Source organism: Microtus pennsylvanicus, chromosome 7 (assembly GCF_037038515.1).
Source record: "Microtus pennsylvanicus isolate mMicPen1 chromosome 7, mMicPen1.hap1, whole genome shotgun sequence".
In the NCBI taxonomy this organism is placed as follows: Eukaryota; Metazoa; Chordata; class Mammalia; order Rodentia; family Cricetidae; genus Microtus; species Microtus pennsylvanicus.
In genome coordinates, this window is record NC_134585.1 from 62,897,587 (window position 1) to 62,917,987 (window position 20,401).

The 20,401-nt window shown below is 39.9% G+C and overlaps 1 protein-coding gene across 2 annotated transcripts in view; it reads right to left on the bottom strand.

Moving 5' to 3' along the window:
- The window catches only part of LOC142854762 (uncharacterized), a 32,576-nt gene extending 12,896 nt beyond the window's left edge, over positions 1–19,680 (bottom strand). For both annotated transcript variants that reach the window (XR_012911365.1, XM_075980984.1), the window contains exon 1: positions 19,548–19,680. Coding sequence is in view for 1 of the 2 variants with exons in the window: in XM_075980984.1 (XP_075837099.1) it covers positions 19,548–19,652 (105 nt within the window). In the remaining variant the exon portion in view is untranslated. The remainder of the gene's footprint in view (positions 1–19,547) is intronic.
- Positions 19,681–20,401: the final 721 nt, after the last annotated feature.

Sequence of the window (20,401 nt, forward strand, 5' to 3'; positions counted from 1 at the left end):
AAAAAAAACAGGGCAGGATAGGTGGCTCAGGAGTGAACAACATTTTCTGATCTTGTAGAGGAGATGGGTTCAATTTCCAATACTTATAGGAGGGCTTACAACTATCCATAACTCCAAGTTCAGAGTTTCTGGAGTTCATGTTCTGACTACTGGGTTCACCAGGCACATATGCGGTACATATCCATGTAGACAGGCAAAATACTTACATTTGTCCTTGACCCCTCTGACTCCTACAGTCCTTACCCACTCTTTTTTAGGGTTCCCAGAGTTATCACTCAAGGAGGTTGGTTGGTAGTGGAAAGTTAAAAGAGTTGTAATTGGGTATTATCACTAAAGGAAGATTCCCAACAACTGCTTTCTACCAGTTTTTAAACTATTTGTAATATTTAGAAGATAAACCTGAAAGATGAAGAGAACCTTCAGAATTTCTAGGAATCAGACCTTCAATTTCCCAATCTCTCTTCCAATCAAACAACAAAAGAAATGCCTGCTTAGGCACACTGGTCACAGCTGACATAACAAGCATCGCCAGGCCTGAAGAAACTCCTGCTCCCCAGGAAAATTCACACACAGGGAGGCTCAGAGTCCAAGAGCCACTGTCCAGGCCACCACATGGACCAAATAATAATAATAATTAAAAAATCCACAACCTGGTCCACCCCAGTCCTAACAGCTTTGATAGTTCAGCAGACTGTGCTTCTCCTGGACTAAGGACATTGGCCTTCACACTCATCCTGGCATGAATGAGTCTCCCTCACAACTCCTTAAAGCAGAATCAAAAGAGAATCCTGGAAAGAATCTGCAGGCTTCTGGCACTAGTACTCCTGATTGCCGTCCTTCCCCGAGACAGACCAGTATCTAGGGCCACCCCCGCTGAGCCTCAGGTTATTAGCAGCTCCCCTACTGGGTGAGCAGAGATCAGATTACTGCCTTCCACCCAGACAGACAGGTCCCTAGTGTGAGAAGTTTCTATTTTAGTAGAAATTCTTCCAGTCTCCTAAAGCACTTCCTGTTCCTCTCCTAAGGCAGAGTCCTTGTGTGCACATTCCATTACACACCCAATGTCCAGTGCAGCCAACCCATTGCTTCACTGCTGGGAAGTCCTGCAGTCAAACAGTAACTACTGTTACCATGTAACTTTTGTTAAAGAAAAACAGGACACAAATTAGAAAACAATGAGGAGTCATGGTAGGGCTTGGAAGCAGGAAAGAGACTATATATATGATGTAGTTATATTATTAAAGAATTATTTTGTAGAGTCGAAACAGGTTTTATAGCCATGTCCTCCAGAGATTAGGGATTTGTATGTGAGCACAAGGATTACTCACAACTTTTCTCTTAGGTTGTACATCTTTTTTTTTTCTTTGGTTTTTCGAGACAGGGTTTCTCTGTAGCTTTGGTGCCTGTCCCGGAACTAGCTCTTGTAGACCAGGCTGGCCTCGAACTCCCAGAGATCCGCCTGCCTCTGCCTCCCGAGTGCTGGGATTAAAGGTGTGCGCTACCACCGCCCGGCTATGTTGTACATCTTAAATCAGGAAAATAACAGTCCTGTTAGGCAGGACCACACTACTTTATCCAGATATTCTAATTTGGTTGAACTAATATTAACAACAGTAATTTGGTTTCATGAGGTCAGTCCTTTATTCTTGACTAACCTGGTCTGTGGACCCCAAGAAATCACCAGTTGGTAAACTTATTGATCATCTAAAATTATTGATTCCATCCCAAGTTCCAGGACAGCCAGAGCAACATAGAGACCCTGTCTCAAAATAAATAAAATTTCAACTCTGATTTGTATTGACCAGCCTTGAAATCCTTTTCCAAAGTGCACTGAAAAGACCCAGCTTAATCTCAACAGAAGTCCGTATAAATAACTGGTTTGTTACAAGACAACACTACACACATAACAGGAGGCTGTGACTCTGATGTTTTCATCTTTCCACAGAACTGTATCTTTGTCTAACCATTCTCCAGTCTCACTAAATAATTTTAGAAGCACCCCATTGGGCAGAAATAAGGTTGCAATCATGTAATAGTAGACACAAGCAAGAAGACCACTGTTAATTTGAGGAAAGTCATGCTGCATAGTCTCTCTCTCTCTCTCTTTTACACACACTCACATACACACATACACAGAGAGAAAAAGAGGGAGGGAGAGGGAAATAGGGGGAGAGAGAGGGGGGGAGGGAGGAGGGAGGAAGGGAGAGAGAGAGAAAGAGATGGAGAAACAGGGAGGGAGGGAGAGGGAGAGAGAGAGAGAGAAAGGGAAGGAGGGAGGAAGGGAGAGAGAGACAGAGAGAAAGGGAAAGAGGGAGGAGGAAGAAGGGAGGGAGGAAGAGGGAGGGAGGAAGGGGGAGAGAGAAAGAGATGGAGGGACAGGGAGGGAGTGTATATTGAATCTTTTAAAACAATTTCAGTAAATCTTTCATTCTATACCATTGGCTCATTATTCAAAGTATGATAGTTTTCTAAACAAATGGGAAATTCCAAGCAATTTTCTTTATATTTATATTTGAAGAGGAACTAGAAGTGAGAGAAATTTACTGTTTACACTCCTATGTTGTTTACCTTTGAAGGACCAGGAAGAATAGAGCCAAAAAATCTAGCAGGAAGAGTAGAGCCAAAAATCTAGGTTAGCCAGTTCAGTGACTCTGTTCCAGGAACTAGCTGACAATAAAGTTAGATTGTAATCTTGAAACAATCTAATCTTGAAACAATCTTGAGAAACAGGGAGTTACCCCTTGTGATTATCACTGGTATTTTGGGAATTTTCCAATGATGCCTTCCCTACCCCCTTGGGGTTATGTTTTTTTCCCTTAAATACCCCTTCTCCCAGCTTCTCTACCCCTGTGTGGGACGTGAGTCTCAGTCCCAGGGTGCTGGTTCCTGTCAAACCTCAAGTGATTGCAGCACAGATGGTCTCTTGTGAGTTCTGGGGAGGGAGGGGGGGCTTGTTATCCTGAGACTTGAGTGAGAGTCTCCCCACTCCTGGGGTCTTTCACCTTCACCTAATCACTTTATGAAGTCAATATCAATCTTTTCTTATTTTAGAAACATTTCAATAGTTTGTAAATTGAGTCATTTGCACATTTTGTTTTATTGTTAAGATTCCAACTATGAAAGCTAAAACAATGCCTATTAAAGTAAATATTCTAGCTAATAGTAACCCAATGAATTTTTAAGAAAGTTTTTTTTTGGAAAATAGTTAGAAATTTTTTAACAATTGGATTGAAATTTTAGGAAAACCAGTATTTTTCTAATTTTACTGGGAACCAGAAAAAGAAATGGAGGTTGTTGAAACACAATTATACTATCATTTGTAGTGCTATCAATACATTGAGTTAAATAGGAGCTATTGTATGTTACAGGAAATAAAGATGACTCTATTGGATTACTATATTTTCTAGTAAAAACACACGAGGAACAACTACAAAAGCCTGTGCACAACAGGATTTATTGTTCATTGTATCAAAGTAAAATTAGCAGTGTTTCTCATATTTCCTTTCTAAAGGGTAATGAATAAAGTACTAAGTATCAATGTTCACAAGGAAGTATAATATGTTCTCCTATATTGTGAGCTAAGTAAAGAAATAGTAAATCCGTATTATTGAAAAAAAAGAGTAAAAGTAAGTTCGTTTCCACATCATACCTTGTTAGATGACGAAATATTTGGTGGAGCCCAACTCATGATAGAGTACATGAAATACTCTGCTTATATTTAACTCAATGTGGAAATAATGACAAGGTCGCTCCTTGTCCTCCAATTGGACAGGTAGGTAAGTGAAGCACTTCTTTAATAACAGGTAAGTGTTTTGAGATCCCGATTTTTAATAACTTGTTTCTAATAATTTGTATTATTTTTCCCATTTTTTTTTCAGTTGCCCAAAGGAAAGCCCTACCATCATCATTTTCAAGGCATTCTAGTGCATTATTTATTAATCATGGGCAAACATATATGAATCAGAAACCTTCCTACAATGAGCACAATAAAAACAATCCCCTTAGACATGCACCTGAGGCTACAGCTGAAAACCAGAATCCAGTGACATCACTAATTCAAGATAACCAAACACAGTCCTAGAACCCCAAGATGCCCACTGGACAGTATAAAAGCAGAGACCAACAGCAATGCTGTGGTATGCACATCCAGGGACACCACCTTGATCTGCCTTGCAGCTAGAGAGTCTCAAATAGGAGACTTCTGTTAGAGACCTTCAGCTAAGATATTTCAAACAGGTGAACAGCCTTGGGGAGATAGGCTTAAGACCATAGTGAGGAATTCAGAGTGTGAACCTTGTGTGCTGACCATCAGCATAGTAAAATATAGCTTATATTCTACTAACTACAAATATTTACCTTCTTCCTCACCTCCAGCATTTGTTGTCAGTTGTTTGGTGGGTTTTTGCCATTCTAACTACAATTACCATGATTCTTACCAACAAATCAATACCATAATCTGTAGAAACAGGAAACAATTTATAACATCAAACAACCTCCACAATTCTGATAATAGCCACCACAATCATTTTTTAAAAATAGAAAATAGCAAATGCCTCAAAACAACAGTATATGAGTTTGCATGCCTTCTATTTCTAGTTTTACTGAGGAGCTTAACAATATCAGGCTATTGCAAAAATATTCAAAGTCTCTAGTATTTTCTGATGGCTAAGAAGGCAGTATGGGACCCATGGAAAACTTTATAAAGCAGCTGGGTTCCAGGAAGAATTTGGAAGTCCTTTGGGCTCAAAGTAGGATCTAGAGAGTGGTTTAGAGGCTAAGGAATTAGAAGGCTACCTGTGTGTGGGAGGGTCCTTAAAAGGGGAAGGTAGATGCCTGCCTCAGTTTCCCAGCACCAGGGGCTCACCTGTGTGACCATGGCAAGCTGTTTCTGTGCTGAAGTGGCAGCGGCATGGCCTCATCTTTCTGGGTTTCATCATCAGCCCTTGTTGACCCGTTTCTCAGCAAGACTCAGCAAGGCTCTCCATGACTGACTCCCAAGGATAAAACTGATCAAGCAGGGTGATGCTCCAGAAACACCTTCTTCAGCTCCACAGATATTGGCAGACAGGCAAGACAAGACCTGGGCTGGTAAGCATAGCTTGTGATCTATGCAGGACTATCTTCCTGTCTCCTTGAGCCAGCCTTGCCAAATGCCTACTAGCAAGACCTCTTGTAGAGGCAAATAGTGAAGAAATCGCCACCCCCTTACAAGCACAAGTAAAACAATCTCCAGAAGGTCCTCTAGGCAAGTCCTTCACAGACACACCTAAAAAAAACCTGCTCACACACCTGCCCCTAGGAAATGTCCTTTAAGAATTATTTTAAGATGACTCAGGTGACCTCAGTCCTGAGAAAAGAGGCAGAATGGTAAGAGCTTGGCAGCTACACTGGAGAGCTGCTCTAAGATCAAGGCCAGTGCAGACACCAGGGTAGATCATACACTGTAACCACTGGGCCCTGATAGTGCAGGGCAGGACTCATACAGGAACTGGGAACACAGAGCCACAGCTGGCAGGGTAGACAGATCATGAGCCCCAAGATCTCAGGTGAAGGAGAAAACATGACCAAACAACATATTAACATAGAAGGTGGAATGGGGGATAAAATGAGACCCCCAGATATGGATAATGATTGACATAGGGAGAATAATGTTTTCCCAGGGAAAAGCCCCCTAGTTGGTTATCCAATACAAAGTAGTCTGCCCTGAAATCATATAAATACAAGAAATACTAAATGGACTCAGGAGCATATATATATATATATATATATATATATATATATATATATATATATAGTCAAGTGAACACATATATATTCAATAATAATAAAAGAAAAAGAGGTAATCAATTTGAGACAGTGAGTGAGGGGCATAAGGTAACTGGAGAAAGGAAAGTGAGCTGATATGTATTTATATTTTAAGAAGAATTTTAAATGCTAATCTTGAGACGCAGTATTAAATAGAGAGCTATGAGAAAATGAAATACAAATGGTTGACAAACACGTAAAAATGTTCAACATTTGCAGCCACTGGGGAAATGCAAATTATAATATCTCTCTGCTTTCATATTACCCCAGTCAGTGTGGATAACATTAAAAATCCAAAGAGGAAATGACAAGTGCTGGCATAGACCTGTGGAAAAGGAAACTCCATTTCTGTGCTTGAGGGAATGCAAATGAGTGAAAACAGTTTAAAACTTAGTAATGGAGGCTCCTCAAAATGCTAACTGTAGATATTCTATTTGACCCAGTAGCACCACTCCCATATACAAATATAAAATAGGGAGTCCATATCCTTTTCTAGAGACTTCTGTCAATTTACAGTACATTTAGATTGAGATTACATTTACAGTAGCCAGGAAATAAAAGCATCCTGGATTTGCACCAACTAATAAATAATGAAAACTGCTACAGTTATACTGCAAAATATCATTCAGATATTGAGAAAATGAAACTAATAGAATTCACAACTAAATTGTATAGGGTCCACAGGTCTACCCCTCCTCCCAAGGTTCATCTTTAGGACAGTTTCTGGCTAGACATCTTGTTGCAATTTCCAGCTAAACATCCTGTTTGTTCCTGTGCTCCCTCTGCCCCCCTGGTGGATAACTATAGGGCCATTGTTTACTCCATCTTGGGCCTGGTGGGGGGGGGTTCATTATGCCCCAGTTAGGTATATAAGGGTTTTCCTAAGCTTGTCTCTTAAAGGGACATGACAGAAACACAGAAAATAAGTAATCTCATACCAGAAAGCCAAAAGAAGGGAATCAATCTCTCTCTCTCATATACACACACCAACAATAACAACAATAACAGGAATCAATAATCATTGGTCATTGCTATGGTTCAATAGAAATGGTGTGAATTATCCAATAAGAAGACACAGACTAGGTCCATATTTTGCTGCATATAAGAAACACACTTCAACATCAAGGATAGACATTAGCTCGGGTAAAATGTTGAAAAAGCTATTGCAAGAAAATGAAGGAGCATGCTGATGTAGTCATTTAAAAATCTATCCAAACGTGCTACCACCCATTAAATTCCCCTAAATATCCTAAAGGCGGACTAAAATACAGAATTGTATTTTGCTCTTCATTCTGGGAGTCTGGGTTCACAATGATGGACTAGGTATATACTTTGACTGAACCATCCCTCCACTTCCCACTCCTACCCTGTCAAAGCAGGTCAGGAACCAGAGTGTTCTAGTTTAAGGGTTGCTCAGTTCTTGACACTCTGAGGTTTTAGAGTTTTTTCAGGGACTTGAAATTTTTAGGCCTGTTCTTACTATTCTGAATGGAATTTTGTTAATGTTGTTTTGATATCTAGCCCAAGGTAGTCACTGATTCATGGTAGTTTTCCTCCCAGCTTCTGAGTGCTGGGTTAAGTGCCACGTACCTCCTCTTAACAGTTAAGTTAATGGGTGGGGAAAGAGACAAAAGACTTACCCTTTCTTTAAACTTTGAGGTGAGGGGCTGTGAGCTGGGGTGTGGCTTGAGATTAGAGGTTGAGGGACCTAGCACTGACCTTGACAATTGACAGTGGTCCGTAAAAAGTAAAAGTAGGAAGGGTTATAAATTCCTCTTGCTGGAGATAACACTGTCTCCTTTTAGAAAACAGAACTATCCTCAAGTCCCTGGAGGGACTGGAGACCCTTTATCCAAATGTCTGACTTCTACTGGTGAGCAGAAACTTACTACAGTTTCTTAGTCTTTAACTATAAAAGCCTGTTGCTCTGATAATGATCAAAACAAGGGAAGGTCCTGATGTCTTTTTCCCTTTATACCATACCATTCTAATTTCTCTGTATTTATTAACTGCACTCTTGACTTAAAAGGCCTCAGGCTGTGGATCTGAATTGTAGGCATTTCATCCTTGGTATGAGGTGTGTCTAGGAAATCTCCAACAATCCTGTTCATGGTGTAATTAGGAGGAAAAAACAGAATCCCTGGTTCCCTGGATTTTTTTTCCCAAAGAATTATTTTGTTTAGAAAGGATGCCATTATACACATTTTTATCCTTTATCAAAGCCCACACAAAATTTTCCAAAAGAACGGCATTAAAATTTATCATTAGGGGCTGGAGAGATGGCTCAGAGGTTAAGAGCATTGCCTGCTCTTCCAAAGGTCCTGAGTTCAATTCCCGGCAACCACATGGTGGCTCACACCCATCTGTAAAGAGCTCTGGTGCCCTCTTCTGGCCTGCAGACATGCACACAGACAGAATATTGTATACATAATAAATAAATATTAAAAAAGTAAAATTTATCATTAAAAATGAAAGTAAAAAGGTGCCTGAGAAGTGTGGTCTGCAATGTTAAAATGCTGGAACTTTGTCAAGCAGCAGTGGTCACCTTGCAGTCCATGCTATCTCTCCCTTTATTTTTCTAAACTAGACATTTTGAAATCATGTTGAAGAGAGCTAATAGGGCTTGTCAGTCATCAGAGGATTACTAGGACGCAAAGGATGAGAATGGGCACAACAGCTAGAATAATGCCCAAATCGGTAATAAATAACCAAAAGGTTTTTTCTGCCACTATAATTAGATTACTCTGGTTTCTATATGGAAAATAACTATGTGGCAAAAAGGAAAACACCACTCGAGGGTGTTGCAGAATCACTACAGGAGGTGGCACTGAGGATGAAAAGCCTCAATTCTCGGTTCTAGGAAGGTTTCCTCCACCTTAAGTATAATCTGAAGGCAGAAATAAAGTTGGCCAACATAAGAAATAGCGTCTATCATGTACTCCAAATAAACTTGTACACACCAATTCCTGAAGGACTGAAGTTCTATGAATAGTTTCATGGAATCCCTAAAAAGATACCACAGCTTTTTCTCCTGTGCTGTTTGTACCATTCTTAAGTTTCTTAAATGTTTAAGTTTCTTAAAATTGTTAAGATACTCTCAAGACTTTCTTTTCTTTATTTTTTAACACAATGAAAATAAAAACAGATCCAGAAACTATGAATCATTCCTCTAATCCCATAACTCAGGAGGCTGAGGCAGTGGGGTAATCACATAGTAAGAACTTGTCTCAAAGAAAAAGTATACATTACATACATGTGTATAATGAACTTCAGAGATGTACTCTGAATTCTAGAATAAAGAGGGATTTATGAGACTAATGTGGTTTTATGTGGGTTTGGGCCAGCCTGGTCTATAATATCAATATCCATTCCAGACAGTTCTAGAGTAAGAATCAAAATATGAATAACAAAAAGATAAAGATTATTTTATGGTATATTTCATTCATGTTGTAAAGGACTATGAGAGAATGGAGTTCTGGTATCTGTTTCGATCCAGGAGAAGACATGCATTGTGTAAGTAAATTACAAAGAGAGGTATAATTTACCAAATAACTAAGTGAGAAAAATAACTGTCAAACTGCCAGCAAATGAAACTAATCAATAAGGACATACAAGAAATAGCCAACAAGTAGTTATGAGTTCACTTATGAAAATAAAAATTAAGAAAAACCCATATTCACTCTAAAATTGTAAGGAAAGTTTCCAAGCAAAGATCACAATGTAGCTTGACCTCCAAGAGGATCACACAGTTCTTGGCACATGATGCATGTCCAATACTTGTTAAATAAGATTAAGCAACAGAATTTGATGAAGAATAATTTCAACGGCAAAGAAAGTCACTGCCTCACTATAAATCAATGAAATCATTTATAGATGCTTTCTTGAGTGACCATTAAGGTAGAAGAGGTGATGTGGACCACATGGTAACCACTGTTGTTTGACAAACTTTGTACACCACAATTCTCCAATACCCTATTGCTTTCCTTTTTAATCATCCACAGTATGTGTTTTGGGAGTTCCCTTATGCTTTTTCTTCTGGGAAATTTTGTGTGGGCTTTGAAGGATGAAAATGTATATAATGGCAGTCTCTTCAAACAAAATAATTTTTTGGAAAAACTTCCCACCACTTTGCAATCATATAGAGTGATGACTGCACAGAGGAATCCCTATTGTATCTTCCTGATTACACCAAGAACAGAAAACTTAGAGATTTACTAACTGGACACACCTGACCCCAAGGATGGAAAGCGTACAATTCAGATCCAGAGCCCAAGGCCATTAAAACAAAAGTTTAGTTAATAAGTATGGAGAAATCAGAATGGTAGCGTATAATGGAAAAAGGGTAAGAAATCAGACCCTTCCATTTGGGAGCATATGGGGGGAACAGGTCCATATAGTAAGACTAAGACACAAAGGAACACAATCACGGCTCAGTGCTTACACTATATCATGCCCCTTGAGGAATAAAAATTGCTCTTAAACTGTAGTAGAGAGTCTGATTTCCAAGGACATCCTTTTCCCAGGTCAGTCTGGCAAGAGGAACTTGTGGCCTTTTCACTGATGTAAGAGGATTCTTAGTGGAGTTACTGAGTCTTTGAGAACAAAAGGCATTTAGATACTTGCTCACCGATATATTGGCTCTACTTGAAGGCAAAAGTCCTTTTCGGGCTTAGCCACAGAAAGAAAGGTATCACAGAGAAAACAATATCTGAATTCGCTCATGACCTGGATGTGGTAGCAAGGGGATCTGTGTCTTCCTGCACTGAGGAAATAGCTCTGTCGCCTATAGTCCCCTCACCTAAAAGAGGCACCCATTGGACTTTGGGGACTGAAGGGTCACAGCAATAGAAGCACTGCTATTAAGACAAGCAACTAAAGGAAGGCAAAAGGAAAATCTGTATCTTTCTTCAATTCATGATATGTATGCAATGGTATAGCCATATGGTCATCAAATTGGAAAACCACTAACTGACAGATAGATGACAAAAGACATTTGTTCAAGGGAGGCATGGATGGAAATGACAAAACATAGCAAAGACATCAAAATTTATGTAACCGATGTAAACATGCACACAGGCAAGACAGACAATGACACCTAAAACTAATGAAATAGCAGACAAATTGACATCATGCTAAATTAAGACTGAAATATTAAAACTTTTTAAGGGAACAAATTCAGAATAAATTATCAAGGAAGATATATTATACAGTTGGTAGACTTGAGAGTTTACCAATAACACTAAAAAAAAGAGGGTAAATGGAGAACCAAATTAAATTATGACAACGTTATAAGAATAACTTAAAATGAACCCAGACTGAAAAATTAAAAAACCTGAGCATATTAGCATAATTAGAAAATGAAATCCTAAAATTACATACACATTGGGATACACACATGATTTGATAAAAGGAACCTTAAGATATCGTGGGAGCCACTGAAGACTGCCGCCTTTGCCCAGCACTTAAAACTAGATCCAGACATCAAGTACCAGTTATAACATGGTATCCTGAACAATTTAATTATAAACTACAAATAGATTTCATTGGAGCTTTGAATACTCACAGGGCCTATCTGCCTGCATAGCCCTTGGATTAGCTATAGAAAGTCATAGTTCAGTATTGGGAAGCCAGAAACAGCTGCCCAATGATTATTGAGTCACATCAAGAAACACAAATTTACACATTCTAAAGTCCACAGGTAGTCCCAGACTATTGATATACTGTGTGTCTTCCATTTAGCATATAACCCAACTGCAGCTGTCAATACAGAAAGATGGAATGGACATCTTAAAACCAAGTTATTACAATTCAAAGATACCCCTTGAAAAGGCTATTGCAATTGCATGCTGTGAGTTAAATGGTAGACAAAGATTCAACAGAGTTTCTCCCTTAGAAGAAGCTATTAACTCAGGGACAGAACAACAACCAGATATTTCCTGAATATATAGAATAATTCCCCATAAATGTGTTTACAGGGACAGAAATATTTAAAGGAGATAGAAGTTGTGGTACTAGTTGTGGAGCTAGCTCTGTAGACCAGACTGGCCTCAAACTCACAGAGATCCTTCTGCCTCTGCCTCCCAAGTGCTGGGATTAAAGGTGTGCACCACCATTGTCTAGCTTGATAGAAATATCTTTTAAATCATCCTTCCACCTTATAATGGAGAACTAGGAGAGAATGAGATTCAAGATGTCAGATATGGCAGCACACATTCCTCTCAGTACTTTTGCCCTCATAAATATGGCAGACAAATCCTGTGTTTTCTACCAGTACAATAAAACTATAGGGGTTTTAAATAATAAAGTATACAATTATCCAGATTCAGACCAGAATGAGGAGCCAGGTTACTCGACTAAGGAGACATCAACAACAAACTCATGAGACACTGTTAGGAAAACACCATGGAAGCATTTTCCCTCTTGGAATACAATACCACTACCATATGGATTCAAATGCTCAAATTCACTTTTTGGACTACAAACACAACTGAATAGGACAAACATGACCACAGTGTTTCTGGCCTACCTACCCTACTAAGGTAAGATGGACATGTGGAATAACCACCTGAGAGGAAAGGCAGAAATGTTGGAAGTTACCACATTGCGGACACAACAATTAGAAATTTCCACTGATCTTGACCTACCCACTGCCATAACCCTTTGTATCTACCACCTGAGGAGAACCCATGTAGACATCCAGTCACTTTGTAACTGCATGGTGTTTTCTGGAACTCAGATTATACCTTAGCACACATAGTCAGACATGTTTTACACAGATATAACCTATATACCACCACCAATTTTTAATGTAAAAGGTCTCAACCCCCATAAAAGACTCTCTGGGATGTGTACGAACTTATGCAAACAGGACTAATGTACTGACTAATGTCACCTCTTGCATATGGGACAAACTCTCTTCAAAGTGCCATGTCATCCATCAATGGCTCCAGGTTCAACTGGACCAGCACTATACAAGGTTTAGTACACTGCCAAAAAACAAATTTAAGTGGTAGAAGAGACAATGGAGTAACCTAACTGATCCACTGGTATTTTTCATACACCATCCTCAGAAGATTTACAACTTGACAACTACATTTACTGATGTATTTTTAAGGAAAATTATGAAACCATAAGAACAATGGATTCTACTAATTATCAATGGTACACTGGAACCATTCAATGAGAAACAATTTTTGTAGCTATAATATCGTGCATACACTCCACAATAAGAAAACAATAGACTTCCCAATTCCTATGAATATACATGCCAGGAACATCACATATTGGCTCCTTCCAGAATATGGAACACTAGTTCCTAGTCTGTTAAAATTCCAGCCTGAACTTACACTGGTTCCCAAAGTGCTTTTTGGGCATATAAATTCCTTGTGATTATTTTGGCCTTGTTTAATAAACTTCATTTTAGAAGAAACTATGACAATAAACTCCAGAGACTACTATCACCACAGAAGGAACAAACCAGGTGTATGATTCCATCAGACACATTTGTGTAAGCCATTGATTGAAGAAACTTCTTCAGGAAATGTTTCATCCCCATGAGGAAACCTCAGGCTACATTTATTGTATACCATATTCTTAGTTCTGCCCCATAATGCCATTGCCCTTTTTGCCAAAAGAGGGGATCTATATACATTGGTCATAGACCAGAGGTGGACGCCTCTGGAGACTCAAACTTCCAAATGCTTTACATTCATAGTTTGTTTTTTCTTATTAACATACAAAATAACCCCTGAGAAACAACATTGGAATCTAATTATGAAGGTTACTGGACTCCTAGATGCTCTTTTCATTAATAAAAGAAACACTACCTGCCCCACAGCCATGACCCCCATGCTCTTACTTGACACTGATCAAGTTAGGATGAAGCTGTACTATGGTTGCCTTAGCTCAGAGTCCTAGAGCTCCAACCCTGCTATACTCTCCTTTACAACATTTTCCTTTGAAAATGATTACATTTAAGCCAGGCGGTGGTGGCGCACGCCTTTAATCCCAGCACTCGGGAGGCAGAGGCAGGCGGATCTCTGTGAGTTCGAGACCAGCCTGGTCTACAAGAGCTAGTTCCAGGACAGGCTCCAAAACCACAGAGAAACCCTGTCTCGAAAAACCAAAAAAAAAAAAAAAAATTCTAAATGTGTTTTCAACTTGGTGCATACTAAACCTGGAGAAATATAAATTTGGGAAAATACATCTATGCTAGAGGAATCACAACAATATCCTGTGACCTACATAGTTTTGGCCATTTTGCTTAATAGCTGTATGTTTTAGTCCCTGAAATTCATTTTCTTGCATTTATTTTTCTATTAGTAGTTGGAATATGTAGTATATGCTTTCTCCTTTTCCTGCTGTGGTCCGAATTTGCAAACTGCTGTGAAAGAATTGATGATTCTTACGTGTGGTCCCCATCAGCACTATTTATGCCTCAAGGACCAGGGAAAAGAATGAGCATAGTTTTTTTTTTAGAGCCTTTTAGATATGTAAAAGTAGTTTAATCAGGAACCCTACAACACCCAAGGCTGTACCTGACAACCAGAACCAAGTGGTATCACTAGATATAGCCCAAGATCCCCATGATGTCCAAAGTAAATAAGCAGATATCAAGAGCAATGCTCTGCTCTGCACATCTGGAGAGACATCATCATCTAGATTGGCCCAGTGACTAAAGCATCTCCCCCCAGTATCATGTCCCTGAATCAGAGACTTTTGTTAGAGTCTGAACTTTAGCTAAGATACATGACACAGTCGAGTAGCCTTGGGGAACTAGGCTTAGGAACACACCCAATTTAGAGTGTGAACTTTTGTGATGACTGGCAACATAATAAGATACAACTTTTGTTATACTATGTTCATAAAAGTTAGACTCACTTTCCTGATTGATGATTAGATATTTAGATGTAAGTCTGCATCAGAGTGAAGATAGGAAAACTTTGCTAAACCAGAGGCAAGATAACATATTTTTAAAGAAACATTGTATGTTTCTTTAAAACCAGAAACACCAGATCCCCTGGACTTTGAGTAGTATGCTGTTATGAGCCTCCTGACTTGGGTGTTAAGATAGGAACTCAGGTCATCCCGAAGAAGAACATGTGCTGAACCATCTACCAAGCTTCATAATATTTTATCTAAGAGTCTAAAAGTCTTTTACAGATTAACAACAAGTGAAATAAATACAGTAAATAAATCATCCTTGGAAACACAATGCATCAATGTTAAGATGTTGTATACGGGGCTGGAGAGATGGCTCAGTGGTTAAGAGCATTGCCTGCTCTTCCAAAGGTCCTGAGTTCAATTCCCGGCAACCACATGGTGGCTCACAACCATCTGTAATGAGATCTGGTGCCCTCTTCTGGCCCGCAGACATACACACAGACAGAATATTGTATACATAATAAATAAATAAAAATAATTCACAAACAGTTTAAAAAAAAAAAAGATGTTGTATACGGTCAATTTGCACCACAAACTGAATACAATCCAAAGACGATGACCCAAAATTTATAACAGAAAAGGTAATTTCAGAGTCACATGCAAAGCTGAAAAACTTTCAGAATGCTATATGGGATTATCAAAAAAAAAAGTACACATACTGACATAATGTAACTTCTATATTTACCACAATAATCAAGAATACATACAATATTTGTGAAAGAAAAAAGAAGATAGAAAAAGTCGAAAACAAAATCAGGTAAATATAGTAAACTTTTATCTAAATACCAAAGGAGACTCAGCCAGAAAAACTGTGATTTTAATTAATGCTACCTAGCTAACTATGATTTTATGTGTACAGAAATTTAATAAATACAAACTTCCCACAAAATTAACTCAAAGTGTTACGCTTCTGACTCTCTAGCTACTGATAGTTCTTCCAGAAAGGCTCCATGCTCTAGAATTCCCTTTGCAAACAAAGGTGATCTCTTCTAGAACTTACTATGGCTCTATAGTCCCTCATGTTCCTTTGTGGTTTCAGGCAAACTGAGCCCTAGTGAAGGTCAATCAAAATGTAACGTAGAAGAATAATTTAATGTCTGTCGTATGGATTATGGCACAAGATGTGGCATCTGCCCAACACCATGCAAACCTGAGATACCTCTGCAGCCCAGAAATTCCTTTTATCCTCTTGAACTGGACTTCACTAATCCACACCATGGTGGCTGACAGTAGTAGACAGTTAACAGCATTCTTAACATGTATTGCTGAAGAATGATGCTCATTATCTCCTTTCTACCATTTTCTAAACTCTCTGTAACATTTATAAGACAAACCTGCACATGGAATGCAACATTCAGAATTTCTAGAAACCAGGCCTTCAGCTTTCCAATCTGTCTTTTCACTGTACACCAAAATTAATGCCTGTGTGTGTACACTTGACAGTGATATTACAAGCATCCTAGCCTCCAATACCAGGGTGGTGGAGCCTTTCCCTCCCCAGGGAATCCACACTCAGTGAGTCACAGAGGCCAAGGGACACTGACCAGGTCAACACAGAGACCAACAGAACCAGTATGGTTCATGGTCCATCCCAGTTCCAGCAGCTCTGATAGTTCATTCAACCTGTTCATCCTGGACTGGGGATAGTGGCCTGTACACTCACCACGGCATAGCTTGTGGTCTTTACAGCTTCCTATAGCAGAACCAGAGGAGAATTCTAGAAAGAACCTGTAAGCTACTTCTCATAGGTACTCCTTACTGCTAAACCTTCTCAGGGTCCCTCATAAGCTAGAACCACCTAGTTGGGCCCCCCAAAATTAGCAGTTACCCTACTGGGTAAGCTGATATTAAATGACTCAGACAGCCGAGGCCTTCTTAGTTCTCTCCTTCCACCCTAGGGTCAGATAGGGCCCTAGTCTGGGAAACTGTAGTTTAGTAGAATCTTCCATTTTCCCAGAGCACGTTCTGTTGCTCTTACAAGGCACAGGGTCCATTGTGCACACTCCATTTCACAATCAATGTCTAGTGTAGTCAAACACAGGTCACATTCAAACAGATACTGTAGTGAAAGCAAAAGGAGGTCACAGATTAGAAAATAATGAAGGGCATAAGGGAGGACTTAGACACAGGAAAGAGACGGTAAAAATGATGTAATCAGAATTCCCAAATGTTATATTAAAAAGTTGAAACAAGCTTTATGGCCATGTGCTCCAAAAACAGTGAACAGGCATTAGAGCACACCAAGTACTACTCATGTCTTTTCTCCCAGGCTGCACGTCTTAAACTTGGAAAACACATTCATGTTAGGCAGGGCCACACAATTTTATTCAGTTCTTCTATTTTGGAAGAACTAGTGTAACTACAGTAATTTGGTTTCATTAAAGTTCAGTTCTTTATCTGGATTCTTGGGTTTTTTTTGTTTGTTTGTTTGTTTGTTTTTTTGAGACAGGGTTTCTCTGTGGCTTTGGAGCCTGTCCTGGAACTAGCTCTGTTGTAGACCAGGCTGGCCTTGAACTCTCAGAGTTCTGCCTGCCTCCGAGCGCTGGGATTAAAGGTGTGCGCCACCAGCGCCCGGCCTTTATCTGGATTCTTAACTGCCTGGTCTGTGAACACAAGATGTGGTCAGTCAGGACAGTTTTTGATCACCTAATACTTATCACCTTACTACTCATTGCCAATGTCAATTACTGTCAAAGCAGGAAAGCTTTCACCTTCTTGCCAATCCCTTTCTGTGCTGTGACAATACCTGCTTTACAGTTGGTCAGTTAACTCAATTCTTACACAGGTCCTGCTTCATTTGTAAATTCACAATAAAAATCTAAAGAAGTTGGAGGACACTAATTCACTGGTCTAATTTTCCTTTTCACTGACTAGTCAAGACCCAGCCTGAAAGGACTTGCAGGACAGTCTTCCCAGCCCTAGGCAGCAGAGGCAGGATTAGGTGTTCTAAGCAATTCTCAGTTACATAGGGAGAGGCAAGCCTGAGCTACAGGTGACATTCATCTAAACTCGTAATTCTCAAACTTCCTAAGGCTGTGACTCTGTAAAATAGTTCCTGTTGTGGTGATGAGCCACCAACTATAAAATTATTTTTACGGCTACTTCATAACTATAATTTTGCTGCTGTTATGAACTGTAATATAAATATCTGTCTTTTCTGATGGTCTTAGGCCACTTTTGTGATAGGGTCATTTGATCCCCCACTCTAAACTGATTAAATAAATAAAGAGCACTTAAGAAAAAGATGGAATGAAATTCTTAATGACTGGGAAACATTGGAAAATAGAAACAAATAGAGATTAGAGCAGTGATGTATTTAAAGAAAATGAAACTTAAAAAATAATACCAATAATTGACTTTTTAAAATGATTAAAAATAATTGAAAGAGCACACAGCTATACTGACTTTGAAACAAAGTAAGTGCTTCCCTGGTACCGAGAATACCATTAATAAGACATTGTATGACTTTGTCCCCTGTAAAGTCTTAGTTGCTGAGTGTGTTTTAAGCTGACAAAGATTTACAGCCAATGGTCTGCACTTTAAATCTCTGAGCTGACTTAACTGAGTCAATCAGGATTGCATATATCTGCATGGAAGAGTTCCCCAACTGGAAACTGAATACTTAGTAGCTCAAGCTATCCTCCCTAAACTACACAAACTCATTAATTCTGTCTGTCTTCATTTACATGAAAGGAATTCATACACGCTGGTTAATTACACAGTAAGTCACTCACATGTCCCATCAAGTCCTTCTTTATGATGGGAACATGTGCAGTGCACTTCAGTCATTGATCTAGCTATTGCCTAATCTTATTTCCCTACACAGTTTGTGTAACACAAACTGGTAATTTTAGAACTGTGGTGCTGCAGAGCTGTAATCCAAGAATTTAGGGTGGTTAGTCTACAGGCAGGGTTCAACTCCACCTCAGTCTACATAGGATATCTTGGCTCAAAACCACTTTTCTGAGACGAGATGCAGCTGTTCTAGAATTAATATACCTTTATGGCACATCAGGACCTAATGTTGTTTGTGACTCTGTAACAGCCCCTTGAGCAGCACCTGAGAGGCCATTCTTTGATGGGAGGTGGGCTTTTGGCTGGTTGTAAATTAGGGTTGTCTCCTTTGTTATGGGAATATAGTTTAATGGCCAGTTAATCCTGGTAAACAGACACTTGCATTTTATCAGACTAATCTCTAGCAGGCTCGTGATTAGCAAACTACTTATCTTTGGAACCTTTGGCTGGCAACCGTGCCCTACCTAAATTCTACTTTGTGTGACTTAAAGTATCCTATTGGTTTATCTTATACCATCAATTCTTTTATCACCAATTCTACGCTTCTACGTCACGGTTTAGCAGCGGAGAGCTATCCTCAACAGGAGAAACAGTTTTACAAGCTCTACAGAATAAACTCCATCCAGATCCTAAACGTAAATGCTAAAAATGGGAACATCTGGAAGACACTAGGGCGACTAGGGCTCTCCGAATTTGGCAAATCTGCCCTCGATAGTGACAATTCAAGGACCACAGGTGCCGGCATTTCACAGCGGCGTCCAAAACAAGGATATATCTAAGCGCAGCCACACTCCCAGTGATCTGCCAGACGCAGCCCACGGAGTGAAGTTATTCAGAGGCTGCCGCCCTAGCCCAGGGAGTTGCAAGGATTACCAGGCAGGGACAGAAAGGACATGCAGTAACACGCGAAACTCTGTGTCTGCCCGCTGATTAAACTCAGGCTGGGGAGGCCCCACCACACCGTTTCCCCAGGCTCAGTCTGGGCACCGCAGCCCCTCGCTCACCATGGCGGGCCACTCCTTCCCGTCTGGGGATCGCAGTCTCTTGTTTACCATGGCGCGGTTGCCAGGTGAGTCCACGGTCTCTCCACAGCAGAACGAGGACGACATCCGACTTCCTCAGCAGAGGCACGGAGCAGAAGCCTGGCCCCGGAAGAACCCTATCTGACAGGCGGGTCCACTCGAGGTTCTGATTGGCTAGTGAGATCTGAGTGACAGGACCGTGGTTCACAGCCCTGGCTTCCTACCAAAACACAGATCTGTCCCAGATTGGCTGGAAATCTGTGCCAAATGACTTAGCAAGGCTCTTGTTAATGTAAACCGATGGACTGATTCATTTTTAAAAGGAAGTGTACATTTTCAGAAGAAGGCTAATCAGACATTGTTGTACAAGAGGAACACAGGGTTGTTCAAGAACATTATAAACAAAGTTAACAGTGGTGTGAAAGACTGATAACCATAGCCACATGTGTGGAAAGAGTTGGGTTCTCAGGATCTGAAGAAACAAACCCCTTCCCAATGGCCCTGTCCCCAGACCTTTACCAGTTGTCCCAAGCATAGCTATGGTTTTTGGGAAGGAGCTAGCTCTATTTTCGCTCTATACATCAGGGCCTTAGAGAAACCTCCCAAGACCTACGCAGGTTGCCAAACTCGGAGAGGTCTAGTTTCTCAAGTATCTTTTAGAAGTTGTGCACTTCCCATTTGACAATTAAGTGTAAGATCCATTTGGAGTCATCTTTGTGAAGGTTATAAATGGCATCTCACGTACTGGGTAACACTCCATTACTAAGCTGTGCTGTAGAAAAACAAAATTGGTAGTATAAAGAATTTACCAATGCCTAGGAGATAGAAAGTCACAC